This window comes from Centruroides vittatus, unplaced genomic scaffold, assembly GCF_030686945.1.
Source record: "Centruroides vittatus isolate TY-2023 unplaced genomic scaffold, ASM3068694v2 contig_439, whole genome shotgun sequence".
NCBI lineage: Eukaryota > Metazoa > Arthropoda > Arachnida > Scorpiones > Buthidae > Centruroides > Centruroides vittatus.
In genome coordinates, this window is record NW_027122239.1 from 1,844,945 (window position 1) to 1,861,856 (window position 16,912).

At 30.2% G+C, this 16,912-nt stretch overlaps 1 protein-coding gene across 1 annotated transcript in view; it reads left to right on the forward strand.

The window, feature by feature from the left end:
- The window catches only part of cpb (F-actin-capping protein subunit beta), a 57,001-nt gene extending 40,408 nt beyond the window's left edge, over positions 1–16,593 (forward strand). The window contains exons 5-7 of the mRNA XM_067272442.1: positions 2,968–3,084; positions 5,012–5,077; positions 15,763–16,593. Of these exons, the coding sequence (XP_067128543.1) occupies positions 2,968–3,084; positions 5,012–5,077; positions 15,763–15,936 (357 nt within the window). The 3' untranslated portion in view covers positions 15,937–16,593. The remainder of the gene's footprint in view (positions 1–2,967; positions 3,085–5,011; positions 5,078–15,762) is intronic.
- The last annotated feature ends 319 nt before the right edge of the window (positions 16,594–16,912 follow it).

Consider the following 16,912-nt stretch of genomic DNA (forward strand, 5'->3'; position numbering starts at 1 on the left):
CATAATGCTTACCTCTAAGCCAAATTACTTAGTATTTAATTATTAATAGTACCAGTAATATAGCCCAATTTAATCTAGCAATCATTTGCTCTGAATCAATTTTACTTGTTAGAAATAATGGAAAGTAAATTAATCTGTTCCCTGAGAATAGCCATTTCAATAAACTTAAACAGCAAACACACACAATTTAACTCTTTAAACATAAAAGTGGCCAAAATTGGCTCCATCTGTTCAAAACAAAATTGGCCAATAGAAATGTTGTTTGACTGGGTTATGCTATTTAAGTTTTCTTGTAGCCTAAAGTGTAAAAATAATTTGGTCTATAGATACTCAGTAGGAGAAAGTTTTTAGAACTTAAAAGAGTTAAGGTAAAAATAACACAATTAAATGCTGTAAATAATAAATTAAAACATTCAAGCAATAATTAAAATAATAATACTGTATAATAAAACAAAAATTGCTTTTACAATACCTAAGTGAGGAGTGATCATGTTCCATTTCTTAAGATCACAATGCACCTGTTGGCTTTCTCTCAAATAATCCTTGAAATGATAGCACTAGCCATTTGCTTCTCATTTATTCACACTAGGAGGAATTTTTCCATCTCTTTAATAATGTGCAATCTCCTGGAGGTCAATGTTGCACCATTAGCTACATTTGTTGTTTTTATTGCTTCTTTGTTCTTAAGAATGGTGCACACCATCATCGACTTTGGCATCTTAAACAAGGCTACCATATCTGCCATATGTAGCTCTTTCATGCTTCTTAAGTTCTTCTATTATTGTTGTATTCTCCTATTATCTCAATTGTTGATACTATCAATACAACCTTTCTCTTAGACTTCATTGCTTTCACACACTTCTTGGTTGCCATGGTTAAAGGTAGGAGTTTTGTGTATATTTGGAACACTGTTGAATTTAAATTTTAAAAATTATGTTCTTTCCTAATGATGACTGCATAGATAGCCATAAATATTAGAAAATTAAAATGTTTGCTGGAACTTTTTATTTTTATTTAAATGCATTATATTTTTATATATATATATATATATATGTTAACTCATACTTTAAATGACTCTTAACTTTGAACATTCCAGAGTTTGAACACTAAATCCTTGAGAAATTTGACCTGGAGTGCAAACAATGCTTCTACATTTGAAAAAATGAATGCATAAACTCAGTCTGTTGTGTGCCAAGTTGTCTCTCACTCTCACTGTGAAAGCATCCCTTCCATTATGCTTGTGTTTTCAGTGCTTTTTTTCACTTTATTTTTGGTGTGTTCACTTATATGCCATATTTTTGAGAAATGTCTGGCATGTTAGTCTATCTGGAGGAGACCACAAAATCAAATATTTCCATATGGTAAAAACTGACATGTCAGTAGGCTAGTTTAAGTGAGGTTATACAACCCTCTTTAGAAGGCATATTAAAAAAATGAGAGTTATGACACATAAAAACAAATGAGTTTTTATTCTAAAACTGTGAAACTGTCAGCGTTACATCAAAAATTACAATTATACAAGTATATCAAACATTGTGAAGCCTGATATGTATATAGAAACATAACCAAATGGTTGTTTTAAATAATCAGGCTATAACTCTGATGAATTAAAATAACATAAATAAATAATAGTAAAGTGTACAAAAATATATAATACATAATAATATACCATAAAATATAAATAATAATATACACTAGATTTGTTGATTATATAAAAGTAAATTATTGCATAGTTTTGTCCCTGTCATGGTTTATAAGAAATTTCCATGCTGCTGATAAGTTCACTGCATCCCTATCATTAATACATGTATTCTTAATAGTATTTTTGTATATGGCTATTTTTCTAGAGTTTTTTCCAGAGTTTCTGGAGGTTTTAATGAGTTTTGCATCTGAAATGGGGTACATAATTTGGAAGTGCTGTCATAATAGCTAGCATTGTGGTGCTTTTGCCTTTACATACATCATACTAATGTTCCTTGAGCCTGGTAGGAAGATTTTGGAATGTATATCCTATATATTTGCTGACTCTGTTTTCTAGACCTAGAGTGAAATGTATTTTGTGTACTCCTGGGATCATGGTAGGTTCTATTGGGTCCTTGTCATTAAATTCCAATAAATCATAGACCATACTGTTGTGCTTATAAGTTAGTTGTTTGTTGCCCTGTCTAATAGATAGCTTTTCTGAAGGTGCTATCAAACAACTTGTTATATGTTACCAGTGTGGTAATAGATGGAGTGGACAAGAACCCAACCCAATCTATATATATAATTGAGACGAGTTGATAATAATAATAATCAACGCAGAGCCCAAACTGTTAGGAGTTGAAATTTGGTACACAGTTAGGGTACGTCACGAGAACACACACTAAGAAGGGATTTTTCAAAATTCTTCCCCACGGGAGAGAGGGACAGGATTAAGTCTTAACACTTCCATCAACAATGGAAGTGTTAAGAGAAAGTGACGTGCGAGATACACATGCAGTTTTTTTTGTTTTTGCAGGAAATCAAACATATTCTTAGACCCATCTAAAAATTCTCTAATTAGTCTGAAAACAGGGGGACCCAATTCTTGCATTCTGTGAAAACGGATAAGATTGACTATAACGTAATAATGTTAATCTTCGCTATTGTTACTTTTGCCTGAGCAACACTGGGCCTACATGCTAGTTACAGTAATATAATTCATGATATTAAAAAGACTTCCAGATATTGAAAACATTCATTAATTATAATTTTTTTTAATTGTCAAGAAATTTTTGTACAATTTTTTGGAAAAATTTGTCCAATTGAGTTAGCAAGGTTTACTGTACTTTTTTGGTTTTATTACAAATTAATTTAAATTTAAAATATATATATTTGTTATTTTATTGTATTTGTTGTGCTGCTATTACACTTATTAAAATAATTTTACATCTTTTTACAATTATATTTATGAAATATTGAAAATATTTTTATTTTGCCTTGCAGGAGAAATCTAGTGGTAGAAGTGCTAATTATAAATTAACGTCTACAGCAATGTTGTGGCTACAGACAAATAAACCTGGATCGGGTACTATGAATTTGGGTGGGAGCCTTACACGACAGGTATTTATAAATAAATGCTTCATTACTTTATAATGTTCACATTTTTTAATTAATAATTACCATATAATATGTACATGTAAGTACAGAATCATATTGAATTTATCACAAATTTATTTCATTGTTTTAAATAAAAAATTTTCCATGATTGTTATCTTTATAAATTTTTATGGAAAATTTTTCTTTAAACTTATAATTTTAGGATTTAAACCAATGAAAAGAGTTAAAATATTTGCAATTTTAATGAAATTAAATACCACATTTTTTTAATAATTAGATTAGACCTTATAAACAGATTATGAATGGAAACTAGGCTATTTTTTCATTTTAAATCATTATTAATTTTCAGTTGTGTTAATTAATCATACTCTTATTTTGCAACTCAATAAGTAGGGATCAATCAATTTGCATTCTTGGGAAAAGTAATACAATCCATTGAGTTTCTTAGATAGTTCATGTTAAACTATTTATGATGTGTAGATTATCAGTGTTTAATCTATTTTGACAGTTTCATTCATAAGTCCCACTTTGAAAGAATTTTAGATCAGTTAATAATTACATTGATATAAACTCGAATTGCTTTTTGGTCCTTATGTTACAATATAAGATGATGAGCATTAATTTTTGGCTACTACAGTGGACTTATCACACAATGTTGATGTAGTCAGAAAAATTACACAGGAGTCAGAGATACGGGTTTATTAGGCGTCGGTATGCATTTCGGACAGGTTGGATAGTAATTGAAACAAAAACTAATTGTATTTTTGTAGACACCTATATATCAACCAATATATTAATATAATAAATATGGCTGAAGAGGGACAACCTGTTCGAAATGCATACCAATGCCTAATAAACTTGTAGTCAGAAATGTTACACAAGTCAGAGATACATCAACATTGTGTGATAAGTCCACTATACTAGCAAAAATTAGTGCTCATTGTTTATATGTAGTTTATTAAAAGCAATCATGCATTTCAGTTTATTTTCTTCACTATAGAGATTATTAAAATTTAAGTTTCATTAATCTAACTTCTTATAATCTTTATATTATAAATCCAAGAAGTTTAAGCAAACATGAATAAAATAACATTATAATACACTGCTGCAAATTGACAGAAATGCATGTTAAAGCATTGTTCTTAGTTAGCAAGAATACAAGTAATCCTGTGTCTTTTAATCTTGCAAACTAAGAACAATTTATTATTAATGTAGACAGTGAAATGTTACAAAATTATCATGAATTATAAATTAACAATGAGAAAAGATTTGCTAAAACATAATTAACAATTTTTGTAATCAGATTTAAATAATTATAGTATTTTTATTAATATAATATAATTTTTATCTATGAATATTAAAAGCTTAGTGTATTTTAATGTTGAATTCAAGCATCTTTATTTATAATAATAAATACTGAGTATCCTTTAGAAATACTTTATTTTTAATAGTAAATTGTTATGAAATCACTTTGTTCTTCTAGTAAATATATTAGAATAGATTTATTCATAGTTTCATATACAGATATTAAGATGATTTGCTTTTTGAAAATATTGCAATTTTATGCAAAAATAGTCATTCAAAGTTTTCCAATTTTCTTTCGAGATATTTAATAAATTTGTATAATTATCATAGCATTGAAAAAATATTGAAAGTTATTCAAACTATCAGAATTCAATAAAAGAAATTTACATGGGTTCATTCTGTTATTTATTATTTCATTAATAGTTTAACAAGGTAGTTAGATTTTCTTGTTTTAATCTGCATAACTTCATTGAGTTTTACAATTAATTAATGGGTAATTCTTAATGCTAATTAAAATTGCCAATAATTTATTATCAAAAATGTAAGTATCTTTTGTGCTTAGTTTCTTCATCAGAAAATTCAATTGTAACAAGTCAAATTCAAATAATTTTTATGCTTTTTTTAGGTTACAATGGATAATTCAGTGAGTGATGCTAGTCCTCATATTGCCAACATCGGTAAAATGGTAGAGGTAAGATATTTTAAAAATTCTTCTTAATTACATATTACTTTTAAAAAACATGATAGGACATAATTTTTTACATTTTATTAATATGAATAAAATTATAAAAACAATCATAAACATTACTTTAATAACATTTACAAATTTTGATGTGCCAAAATACATTGTACTTAATAATGACTCAAAATTGCAGAAAAATTGTTTAAGTTTTATTAGAAATATTTTGTGCTAAAAACCTTAATTATTTTTTATAACTGAATAGATTTTAATAAAAGGAAATAGCATTTTTAAAATTGAAAATTGGTGATTATAAGATTGATTTAATATAAAATGAAATTAGTTTTCTAAGATAATCAGCCAACAGAAATTCAAAAACATATTCTTAACCTTTAAATCCATGTTCAAAAGCAACTCCACATTTAGATCATCCATAAGACACTTCTTAAAAATTACTAGCATGGTGTCTTATGGATGTAAAACTTTTAATGTTTAGAATTTCTTCAAGAATCAATAGTATCTGAAAATAAAGCTAAGATACTTTAAAAACGTTATTGCTTAAATGATAAGACATCTAGAATTAATGACCTGTGATTCATAATTGTCTTTCTTTAATTATGGATTCAAATGTGAGATCAAGGGAGGTAGGAGGAAGTCGTATCTCCCCTTTCTGGCAACAGGTCGTTGATTTTTCACTTGTCAAGATGGCTAAAGTTTCGATTTCGGTCCCGAGAGTAAGGACTCTTCTTGTCGGGCGAGTGGATAGGAGGTAAGATGAGGTCGACAATAAGGCGAAAGCGATATTCGAGTCAAAGAGGACACCATTTAACAATTAAAACAAGATTTATTGGAATTAAACAAAGGACACAATTACAGAAATTGACTAATTTCCCTAATTCGCGTAGGGTTTCAGAGAGAGCTTACAGGTTCAGTTCATACCTCATTATTAGTTTCCTTATAGAGTTAGCACTTTGATATCCAAGAGGTGTAAATTGGTATCCGGAAATGGCACAGTTTTATAAAGTCACGACTGAGCGTGGTGACGCTGGAACTTAAGTCCAGAGCGGTGACGACCTGCAATGGCGTTGGTCCGGCAGATGATAGGAGACTCCCATGAGGGGAGAAAAAGAAGTGGCTTTTATAGCTTTAGGCTGGAAAAATTGGTCACGTGATCGATGGTTGATGGCGATTTGGGTCATAGGTGTTCCCGGGACCAAAAATACATGACGAATTCGGACGTTAACTATAAACTTAAGTTGCAAGATGATCTGTACACAGCTTAAGAACAATGGATAGTTGACAGTTATACGGCTAGGGACGCATATTTTCTCGGCCAGGATCTTTTCCAGGATCTAGTTTATAATAGGAAAATTCTCAATTTAATATAGGGAACAATTATTATAATTTTACATTCAGGGAGAATTTCCAGATCTCACGCAAAGATATTTTACTATCTGTTTGCTTTAAGTTTGATTATTTATAAACTATGTTCCTTCTCTTTATGTATTTATTAGCTATCATATCGATATATAAACCAAGCAAAACTGGAATTTACATAATTAAACATTATATATTTATTTTAGTTTTTATATTTACAAACTAATAAAATAAAAAAATGTTTCTCTTTATTAATAAAGGGGAAAATCTTTATTATGAAAGAAGATTCTACTATTGGATCTAGCTACAAAATAAAATAAATGAACATTACTTTTATGCTTCTAAAAGAATTTCAACCTATGTCATATTCTTCTCAGTTTGAACTACAGATATTAAAACAAAGTTTTTATGGGTTAAGCTTTATTAATTAAAGAATTGAATAATAAAACCCTTGTTAAAAATTTTGGAACAGTTATGTACAGTATTACATGTATTTTTAGTCAGCACTTTAATTTCATTACAGTAGAGCGTTGATAAGTGGAACCAATTGGGGACTGGGGTCCTTCCAATTAATGATTTGTTCCAGTTTCCGACTTTGTACGAAAAAATAATTAACCTGTCCGATGTTCAAATTTTTCTCCGTTGCGTATCGCTTCCTGTTGAATTTTTCTCCGTTGCGTGTCGCTTCCTGTTGAATTTTCGTCGATTTTAAGCCTAATGAAAATTTTTATAATAATCATCGAGGCTATCGTATCGTTAAAAATTATTTCTTCATTTTGTACAAACAAAATAAATATATTAAAGAATATAAAAAACATGAAAATTATACTTTAGAAGTAAATTTAGTATCAAAAACATTCGATTCAGCACGACACAGTCCGACTGAAAATCGTTCCACTTTCCGGCCATTCCACTTACCGACGTTCCACTTATCGACGCTCTACTGTAATATGCAAGATCATAAAAAAGCCAATAATGTTTGAACATGATTATTAAATTTCTTCAACTTTTTTCTGTAAGAAATTACTATCAAAATTTACTTAATTGACATTTATAATCATTTATTTTTTAAATACAATATATTTAGTTATTTTGGCTCTTGATTTTAGATAAAAACATTTCATTCATTATTATTTCTTATTTTATTCTTATATTACTTTAATATTCAATATTTTTAATATAAAAGTTTGTTTTATTAAAATTGTTTTTGATATTTTAATTTATACTAATATGATCATTTCAATTGTGTTCTTAATTTTAAATTTGTTTGATACCATTTCAATCTGTTAATTGAGTTGTCCTAAGCTGAGGATGATCAGATGTTGGTCTAAAAATGTTTTGAAAAGTATTGATTAGCTGAACTAAACAATTGTTTGATTTATTTATTTATTTATTTATTAGCTATAAGTGACAATATTTTTTGGAATATTATGAGACTGATGAAATCATTGTCATCATTATTGTTCTAGAAAATTTTTAATATGAGGCGTGTCTGGAAAGTAAGTACCATTTTGGAAAAACTCGCATAAAAAAATCTTTTTACAAAACAAAATTTATTTTTACATGAAAGAGCATGTCAGAAACTATTTTTCTACATAGTTACTACCATTGTTCAGACATTTGTCATATCGGGAAACCAACTTGTCTATACCCTCTTCAAACAAAGATGCTGCCAGTGAAGACAGCCACTGCTGTTTTGATTCTGTAGTGACATGACAAACCCAAGTTTCATCACCAGTAACAATTTTGTTTAGGAAATCATTACCTTCTTCACTGTATCGGGTAAGAAATGTCAAAGCACTTCCAAGTCGCTTCGTTTTGTGGACATCCGTAAACATTTTGGGGACCCAACAGGAACACAATTTGCGATAATTTAAGCGATTTGTGACAATCTCATGCAAAGCAGTTTTTGAAATTTGTGGAAACTTATCACAAAGCAATCTTACTGTGAACCATCTTTTCACAAATTTTCTCATTTACTTTTGGTACCAAACCATCATTGACAACAGAAGGCCGCCCACTCCGTGCTTCGTCATAAACATTGGTGTGTTCATCATTAAATTGTCGAACCCACTTTCTCAACCATTCCATCACTCATTATATTTTCACCATAAATCTCTACAAGTTGACGATGAATTTCAACTGGCTTAACATTCTTTGCATTCAAAAACCATGTTACAGAACGCACTTCACAGTCGGCGGGATTGGCAATTGTCTTAAACATTTTGAACGCTCACTAACATGTGAAAAAACAACACAATCCGGCTGTAATGGCGTCACTGGACTGACAATCAACCAGAAACACATATGCGCAGGCACTAAACTGCAATACTACCGCTGCAGTGGCAATAGAACAAAACAGTACTTACTTTCCAGACATGCCTCGTATTTAAAAACTAAAACTTTGTTTGAAAATTATAATCCTGAAGATGGGTTTTTATTGCCTGAAAAGATGTCAATACAGTTTTATTCTTAATAAAGCATTTACTTTTTCTGGAGTTCTATAAGTAAAATTAAAAAAAAGCATAAAATGAATGCTATAAGTAACTAGGAAAGTATTTTCACTTGACAATAACTTAATATAAGTATTATTACAGTTATTATGAAAGCAATAATCTAATTATGTAGTTTCATAGCATTAGTAATTTCATATAGCCAAGAATTGTGTGTGTGTTGGTTAATTGATTTCAATTTTAGCTACTATAATTTAATAGTTTTATAATTAAACTAGCAATTAATGTTTGCCCGGCATTGCTTGGGCAAATGATTTGGATGGTTTGGTAAATATTGTATGTTTGGAAATTAAGTTATTACTATCAAAAACAAAAAATTGCATCTAAAATAGTACAGTGGAAGCCATTCTTCAAGTTAAGCCTTAATCCTCTCCCCCCTGCAGGGGAATTTCCAAAAATCCCTTCTTAGTTTACATTCTCATGGTGTACCCTACTAAAACGTAGTTAAAAACAAAAAGTAGCATCTAAAATAATACAGTAGAAGCCGTTCTTCAGGTTAAGCCTTAAACCTCTCCCTCTCTCCCATGGGGAAATTTTCAAAAATCCCTTCTTAGTGTTCATTTTCATGACATACCCTAACTGTACCAAATTCTCTTTAGATTCAGAGGTTTGCTCTGGGCAATGATGAATCAGTCAGTCAGTCAGGACATGTAATTTTATATATTTAGGTAATTAAAATTTTTTTAAAGTATTTTCTTGTAAATAACATTTACAAGATTAAACTATATATGCTTAATATTAGTTTCTTTTACTATCAAACTGTGTATAACAAAACATTAATTAATTTTTATTGTTAGATAACTACATATGCATACGTGTCACTAACATATGTAGCATGCATAGCACAAACGAAAGAATATAATTATTATATACACAAATAAAGGGACGGAAGTGTACGTTAAATAGAGCTGTGGGGATTGTCTTCCCCTTTGTAACACAACTTTCCAGCTTGAGATATATTAATCACATCCTTGGAATTGATGCAGTTAGTATGTAATCCGGCTTTGTATATTTCAAGAGTTTCTAGAAATCGTATGTGTTCTATGCGATGCGAGAGTCTGATCGTTTCGGCATCGGGAAGGTCAGCTCTTATGCCCAGGTCAAGGCATAAGTGGATAGGGCAGTGGTGTCTTTGTTGTGATCGAAGTCATATTTGTGTTTGCAAACACGCTTGTCGAGAGAGCGTTTTGTGGAACCAATATACACAAGCTCTCTCTAAAACCTGTCGTCCCATAGTGGAACAGAGTATACACGTGGAGCCAATCTTTTGTCCATTTTGTCTTTGCAATTGCGCAGGAGGTTGTATATAGTACTAGGCCTCTTGTATGCAATCTTTTTGTTTGTATATGTTGCAATCTCTCTGTAAATAGAGTCGAGGTGATGGTTATATTCAACAACAGCTAGAGACAGAGTGTTATTTGAGTTGTGAGTGCATGTATTAGTTTTGTCACTAGGATTTACTTGTGAAGAATAGGCACACGCAATGTTATACATTAATCTTCAATCATACTCGTGTCAGGTGGCTATGTTCTGGATGCGCTGTAATTCAGACAAGGTGTTTTCGAATTTGAAGTGGTGCGTGAACACTCTTTTGGTTAGGGCCCGGAAGGAATAATGGAGTATAGCATGGCTTGTAATTGACCTTAGTTGATATCCTGCTGCCATCTAATTGCAGATTGATGTCCAGGATGTTCGCATTTGAATTGCTTATCTGGTCCAACTTGATACAGAGGCCTTATGGGTTATTATTCATTGAATCCATGAAATTGTTTATATTGGTCTTAATTTTCCATAAAATAAAGATGTCATCAATGTATCTTTTATATATAAGGATGTTGGATATAAACAGAGGTATGATTCTTTGTTCAAGTTGTCTAATCACTAACTCATAAATCACCCAAGAGTGATTTTTGTTACAAGATTAAACTATATATGCTTAATATTAGTTTCTTTTACTATCAAACTGTGTATAACAAAACATTAATTAATTTTTGTTGTAATCCGGCTTTGTATATTTCAAGAGTTTCTAGAAATCGTATGTGTTCTATGCGATGCGAGAGTCTTCGTATACTTAAGCCTAATAATGCCTGCCCATAGGAACACTGCATTTTTGGAAGTGAGATTGCCTGTTCTTTGTGGCTGGTTTGTATATATGCCAAGCCTCAGCATATTTGAGGTGCTTTTTGTCATGAATTTTTTGTATTGTACTGCTTTTTCCCATTCCACTTTAACTTCCATAGGGTCTGTTAAAATATATGTTGCTAGTGCTGTGATTGGTTGTTCATTCCTTATGTTTCTTTTATGCTCTATCAATTTTTCTTTAAGCAAACTCCCTGTGGCTCCAATGTAGAAAAGCTCTTTCTCCCATCTTCTATCTGTTACTTGGTGTAAGGTATGGAATCGCCAAGACGCGCGATTCCCACCTGTTTGTTATAACGAACTTTCATAACGGAAAAGTCGTTAGGATCGGCCGGTAGAAACGACCGTTAGGAACTTCCGTGGGAAGAACCGTTAAGTTTCAAACCGTCGACTATCGGACGATTGGCCGGCGGGAAGTGATCGTTGGCGGCCGTTGCGGGAACATTCAAATTTGATTGGAGCAGGGTTCGAACGCTGTCGACTATTTAAGTTCGTAGCGGGATCGGCTGAGTTCGGATCGGAGGTGATCGGATCGGTTCGGATCGGCTGGCATCGGATCGGATCAAGGGAGATCGTCGTTATCGAGGTGCTAACTAACTCTCTCGTTGGAAGTTACGTGTTTGTGTACGAACTTGTTCCTGACTCGGAGGTTTTGTTAATTACAAGTCTGTTTGTTCGTAAGGAGTTCTTTCGACGAATTTGTACGGGAATAGTCGGTTGTTGTTCAGACTAGTGTTTGTGCATAATTAATTGTAACTCTAATTTGGATTATTTTGTACATTTACTGTAAATATAAATTTGTGTTTTTCGTAAAACCGACTGAGTGGTTATTTTGAACATTACTCTTGGATTCTATAGACCAACGGTGGGCAACCCAGCTATGGCCCACAAAAAGTTTCTATCCAGCCCGCGAGAATGTTAATAGATTATTAAATTGGAAAAATAACTAACTAATTAATAATTATTTTTCCAATTCTTTGTAATTTTTCAAAAACAATAAGAGAAATAAATGTAGCAATTAACTTCTTTTTTTATTTATTTCATATTTGCAGACTAAAAAAATTACAGGTCACAAGAAGGTGTCAATTGACTACTATGGCCCGCGGAAGAAACAAAATTTATTCTGACCCACGTTATAAAAAAGGTTGCCCACCCTTGCTATAGACTCCAGGAATAAGGCTCCAGTCTAACTCGTCTTTGTCTGCTCTTAACATTTGATAAACTGTAGGGTTCCTTTTGAAAACTATTTTTTTGCTTGTTACTGTTCCTATTCATTTGTATACATTGTTTAGCTGGGCCCTATACTCCATCACTGTGTAATCTTCTATTTTTGTTCTTTCATTCAGCTCGTTATTGCCCGTTTTTCTTTTGTTGGTAAAAGCCTCAATGTTGACCCCAAATTGCCTTGCTAACTTTTTGATATACTGTAACTCTTCATTTCTATCCTGCACTTTGTGCAGTGTGTGTGCATTTGAATAGTAATAAAAAAGGCTGCGGCTAAAAGGTTTTATGAGTAGTTTATTTTATTTTAATGCAATGCAGTCAATGAAGAGTTTATATTTTTACATTTTCTATACTGTCTTTAGTAAATTTTTTAAAGTATAGTAGCATTGTCTTCCAGAAAGAAATATTGGATATAGTGATTTTTTCATAAAATAATTTATAGAAGTATATTAAAAATTACTTTATTTCTTTAGTATTTCTCATACATATTAAAATATTGAGAGCTGTCTGTTTTAACATCTAAATGAAGAAACTCAATAATCATTGGAAACATATTTTCTTCAATAAACAGAAGAGAATTTTACGATTAAAAATAATAATTTGCAAACATTATTATTTTTAATTGTAAAATATTATTTTCAGTTATGTAATGACAGAAAAATTTTTCCAGTAGTATTTCCATTTATAGACCAAATTAAATTTTGAATGTTTTGTAGAATAAACTATACACAAGTCAATAAGAAGTCACCTGAAAGTGAATATAATCAAATATATTATTATTATTATAAATAGTTATAGTAATGTTTCTGAATTAGCAGTCTTGGAGGAAAATACAACATATATACATTCCAACATATTGCATTCTGTTGGTTTATGCTTTATTATGTAGTGCAGTTTTTCATCTATCTTTTTGACAGATGAAAAACTGCATACTGATAAATATAAAATACATTGATTGACAAATTCACGAGACTTGACTTTCATTATTTCTTCTATACTCATTATCTTTTTTATACAAGGTTTCATCTAAAAGTATCCAATCTGAAGCCAGAAAAACAAAATGCATGCATTTCTATTTGATTCAAACACTACTATCCTTCAAAATAAGTCCCTTCTGAGTTTGCACACTTCTCCCTGTGATGCTTCAACTGTTCAAAGCATTTTTCGAAGTCATTTATTGGAATCTCCATTAGGAACTTTGTCACTTTAGTCTTGATCACCTCTGCATTTTTTATTTTACAAAGGTCATTCTAAAAGTAAAGAATGCTTGTTTCTCTGGATATTTTTATTTAAGATAATGAAACAAAACTTATTTTACAATACATATGATACCTTAGCTATTTTTCTATGTAGTCGCCATACAAATTTAAACATTTGTCATAGCGTTTCTATGCCTTCTGCACACTCAGTTACAGCCAAGTTCTTGAACCAGCCATTAATGGCCTCTTTCAGTTCATTGTCACTTCCATAGTGATTTCCGACCAAAAAATCCTTCAATTTTGGGAAAAGATGGTAATCGCTCAGAGCCATGTCCAGGTTATAAGGAGGATGTTCAAAAACTTCCCACTTAAACTACTGAAGCAAGTTCTTCATCAATGCAGCAGCATGCGGACTTGTGTTATCTTTGAAGAAGCACAATGTTTCTGGACAACGATCCCCGCTGTTTGTTTTGAATGGCAGCGTAGTTGGTGAAGGGTCTGACAATAGGCCACTGCATTTATGGTCTCTCCTCTTGGCATGTCAATGAGTAGGATGCTCTTTTGATCCCAAAACTCTGTAGCCATAACCTTTTTGGTGCTTAGAATTTGTTTGGCTTGTTGGGGATCCAGAATGATGCCATTCCATTGACTGGCACTTTGTTTCTGGAGTTTTATGTGAAATCCAGGTCTCATCACCAGTAACAATGTGATTCAAAAACTCCTCGCCATCCTTGTTGTACCAACTGATAAAAGTCAGTGCAGCTCCCATTCGGTTTTGTTTGTGTTATAAATAAATAATAGAAAATGAGGTAATTAGGAGCTTCTACCAAACTTATTTTGTACAATATAGAAGCTCCTAATTACCTCTTTTTCTATTATATATTTTTGTATATTTTTGAGTTATTTATTTTGTATTTTACTGTTATTCATTATTTATGTTAATTTTTTAGTTTTTTTCACTTTATATTCAAATATTTAAACATTTTTGTTTTTTTTTCCTTTTATTCTATTTTAATATTTCAATAGGTTGAAAATGTTTGCCAAATAAAACAAATTTCAGCAGCAAAAAGGTATTTAATAATATATTTTGAATTGTTCTGCTGAGAGTGATCTTGGAGTATTGTCAAATAAGCTGATTTTGTAAAAATTAGACTGTTCTGACCCTTTGATACTATTAACTCATTTACTCAGTTGTTGAAGCAGTTATTTGTGTCACTTAATGATTGCTCCATGATTGTTACTTTTTACAAAGAAGAAGAAAATATTTTATGAGGCAAAAGTATTAAAGTCTTGCACAAAATTAACTACTGATCATATGAACTTTTAAAATTTGATACTAAATGCAATTTGCATGTGAAAATCAGCCGTGAGTGCTGATTGGCTAGCATGTGTCGAATGATCACTCCTCAAAGTTTTATCATCATTTTGCCCAACCAAGCGATAGCAGTATTCATAGTGACTGGTCAATCTGATAAATTATGATAAAAAACTGAAATTTATGAAAGTGCTCGATTTTATTTGTCATTATTCATAATGATCAGGCATTATTTATAATGCCCATATTAATGACTGTGTCCATAACATATATATTTTAATTTTTAAAATATCAAAGGTAACTTGAGATTTTTCACTTCATGAATGTCTGAATGGATTGATTAAAAATATTTGTATTTGACCAAAACAGGCTCAGACAACAACAATGAATGATTTATTTATATGATATAACCAAAACCAAATGCTATTATTATTTTAAATCTATGAATGTTTTTTGGAAAACCAAATTCCAACTTTATATTCAAACTGTTTATTTCAAATACAACTATATTTCAGAAATTGGAAATTCAATAAAATAGATAAATTTGCTTACTAACTTATGAATGTTATTAAGTATTCATCATCTTTGGATAATATAAAAATAATCTTCTTCTATGTAAATAATATTTCAATCATTTTCTGTACTGATTGATGTGTAATATATGTATTGTCAATTTAAATTAGTTGTTCTGATTGAAATATATTTGAAAATCTTTTTTTAAAACAAATTGAATTTTAACAGATGTATAAAAAAATAATTATGGTTTCAACTTAATTTTTCATATCAAAATTTCAGATATATAAGAGAAATATTTTTCAGTTGATGAATATCTTAAACATTTTTAAAAATTAATAAAAATTTAATTGTTAATAGTCATTTTAAAGGTTTGTTTTTATGAAAAATTACTTATTTTTAAATTTCTTTTTATAGGATATGGAAAATAAAATCAGGAACACTTTAAATGAAATATACTTTGGGAAGACTAAAGATATTGTTAATGGTTTAAGAACCGTGCAGCCTCTTTCAGATCAGAGGCAGCAGGCAGCACTGAGAAATGATTTGGCACAAGCACTGCAGAAACGTCATGGAAAAGGAGATAATTGAAATTATTTAAAATAATAATTTAGGAAACATTTGCCAAGCCTTTTGGCCAAATATTAAAAAAAAAAAAAAAGAGAGACTTTCTTACTTCATGCAGTGAGGTCTGCAGTACAGATGCAATGCTTCGACAATTCTTAGATTCCAAAAATATTAATTAAATAATTTTGCATTTAGTTAAAGTGACCATTACTTTTTCATCTTTAATGTTTTAATAATAATTGTGTATAATTGCATTTTTCTGAAGTTGGAACAATTATATTCCATCAGTAATTAAAGGCTTTTCACTGTAAATGGTGAATCTACTGTATACAGTATTTAAATGTAAATTGGTTTTTCCAATTTTTTTCCTTCAAATAATTTTATGGATATACCTGAGCTATTTCTTTTGTATTTTCATAAATTAAGTGATTTGTCATCACTTGTAGTTCTGTAATATATATACATTTTTTTTTTCTTTTATAAAATTTGGTTTAATCTGAATACATGTTATTCATAATTCGGGAAATCTTTTCGTTAATTTTATAATAGTGCTTATTTCTCTGCAACTTAAATTGTGAAAAATAAATGAACAATATTTGAAGCAGGTAAGAAGTAACCAGGATTACCCTTGGTCATGTAAAGTAAATTACTTAATAAAATTACATTGATTGATGATTGTTATATTTAGCAATTCAGTTATTATTTTATATAAATTAACACATTATATCATAATTTAAACATATGCACTGTAAAATTTTCACTTGCTCAAAATATTATCAAAAAAGCTTTGTAACTCTCACAAATTATTATTTATATTAATAGTTTTTTCCACATAATTAAGAATCTATATAAAATCTGTGTTCACAATTTCATACATAAACATAATTCAAACCATTAAACAGTCAAGTAATCAAAACATCAACAAAATAATGACTTATCAAAAGCTATTTTAATTGATTCTGCATATCTTTAAAATTTGCTTATTGAAATTTTTTTTCTA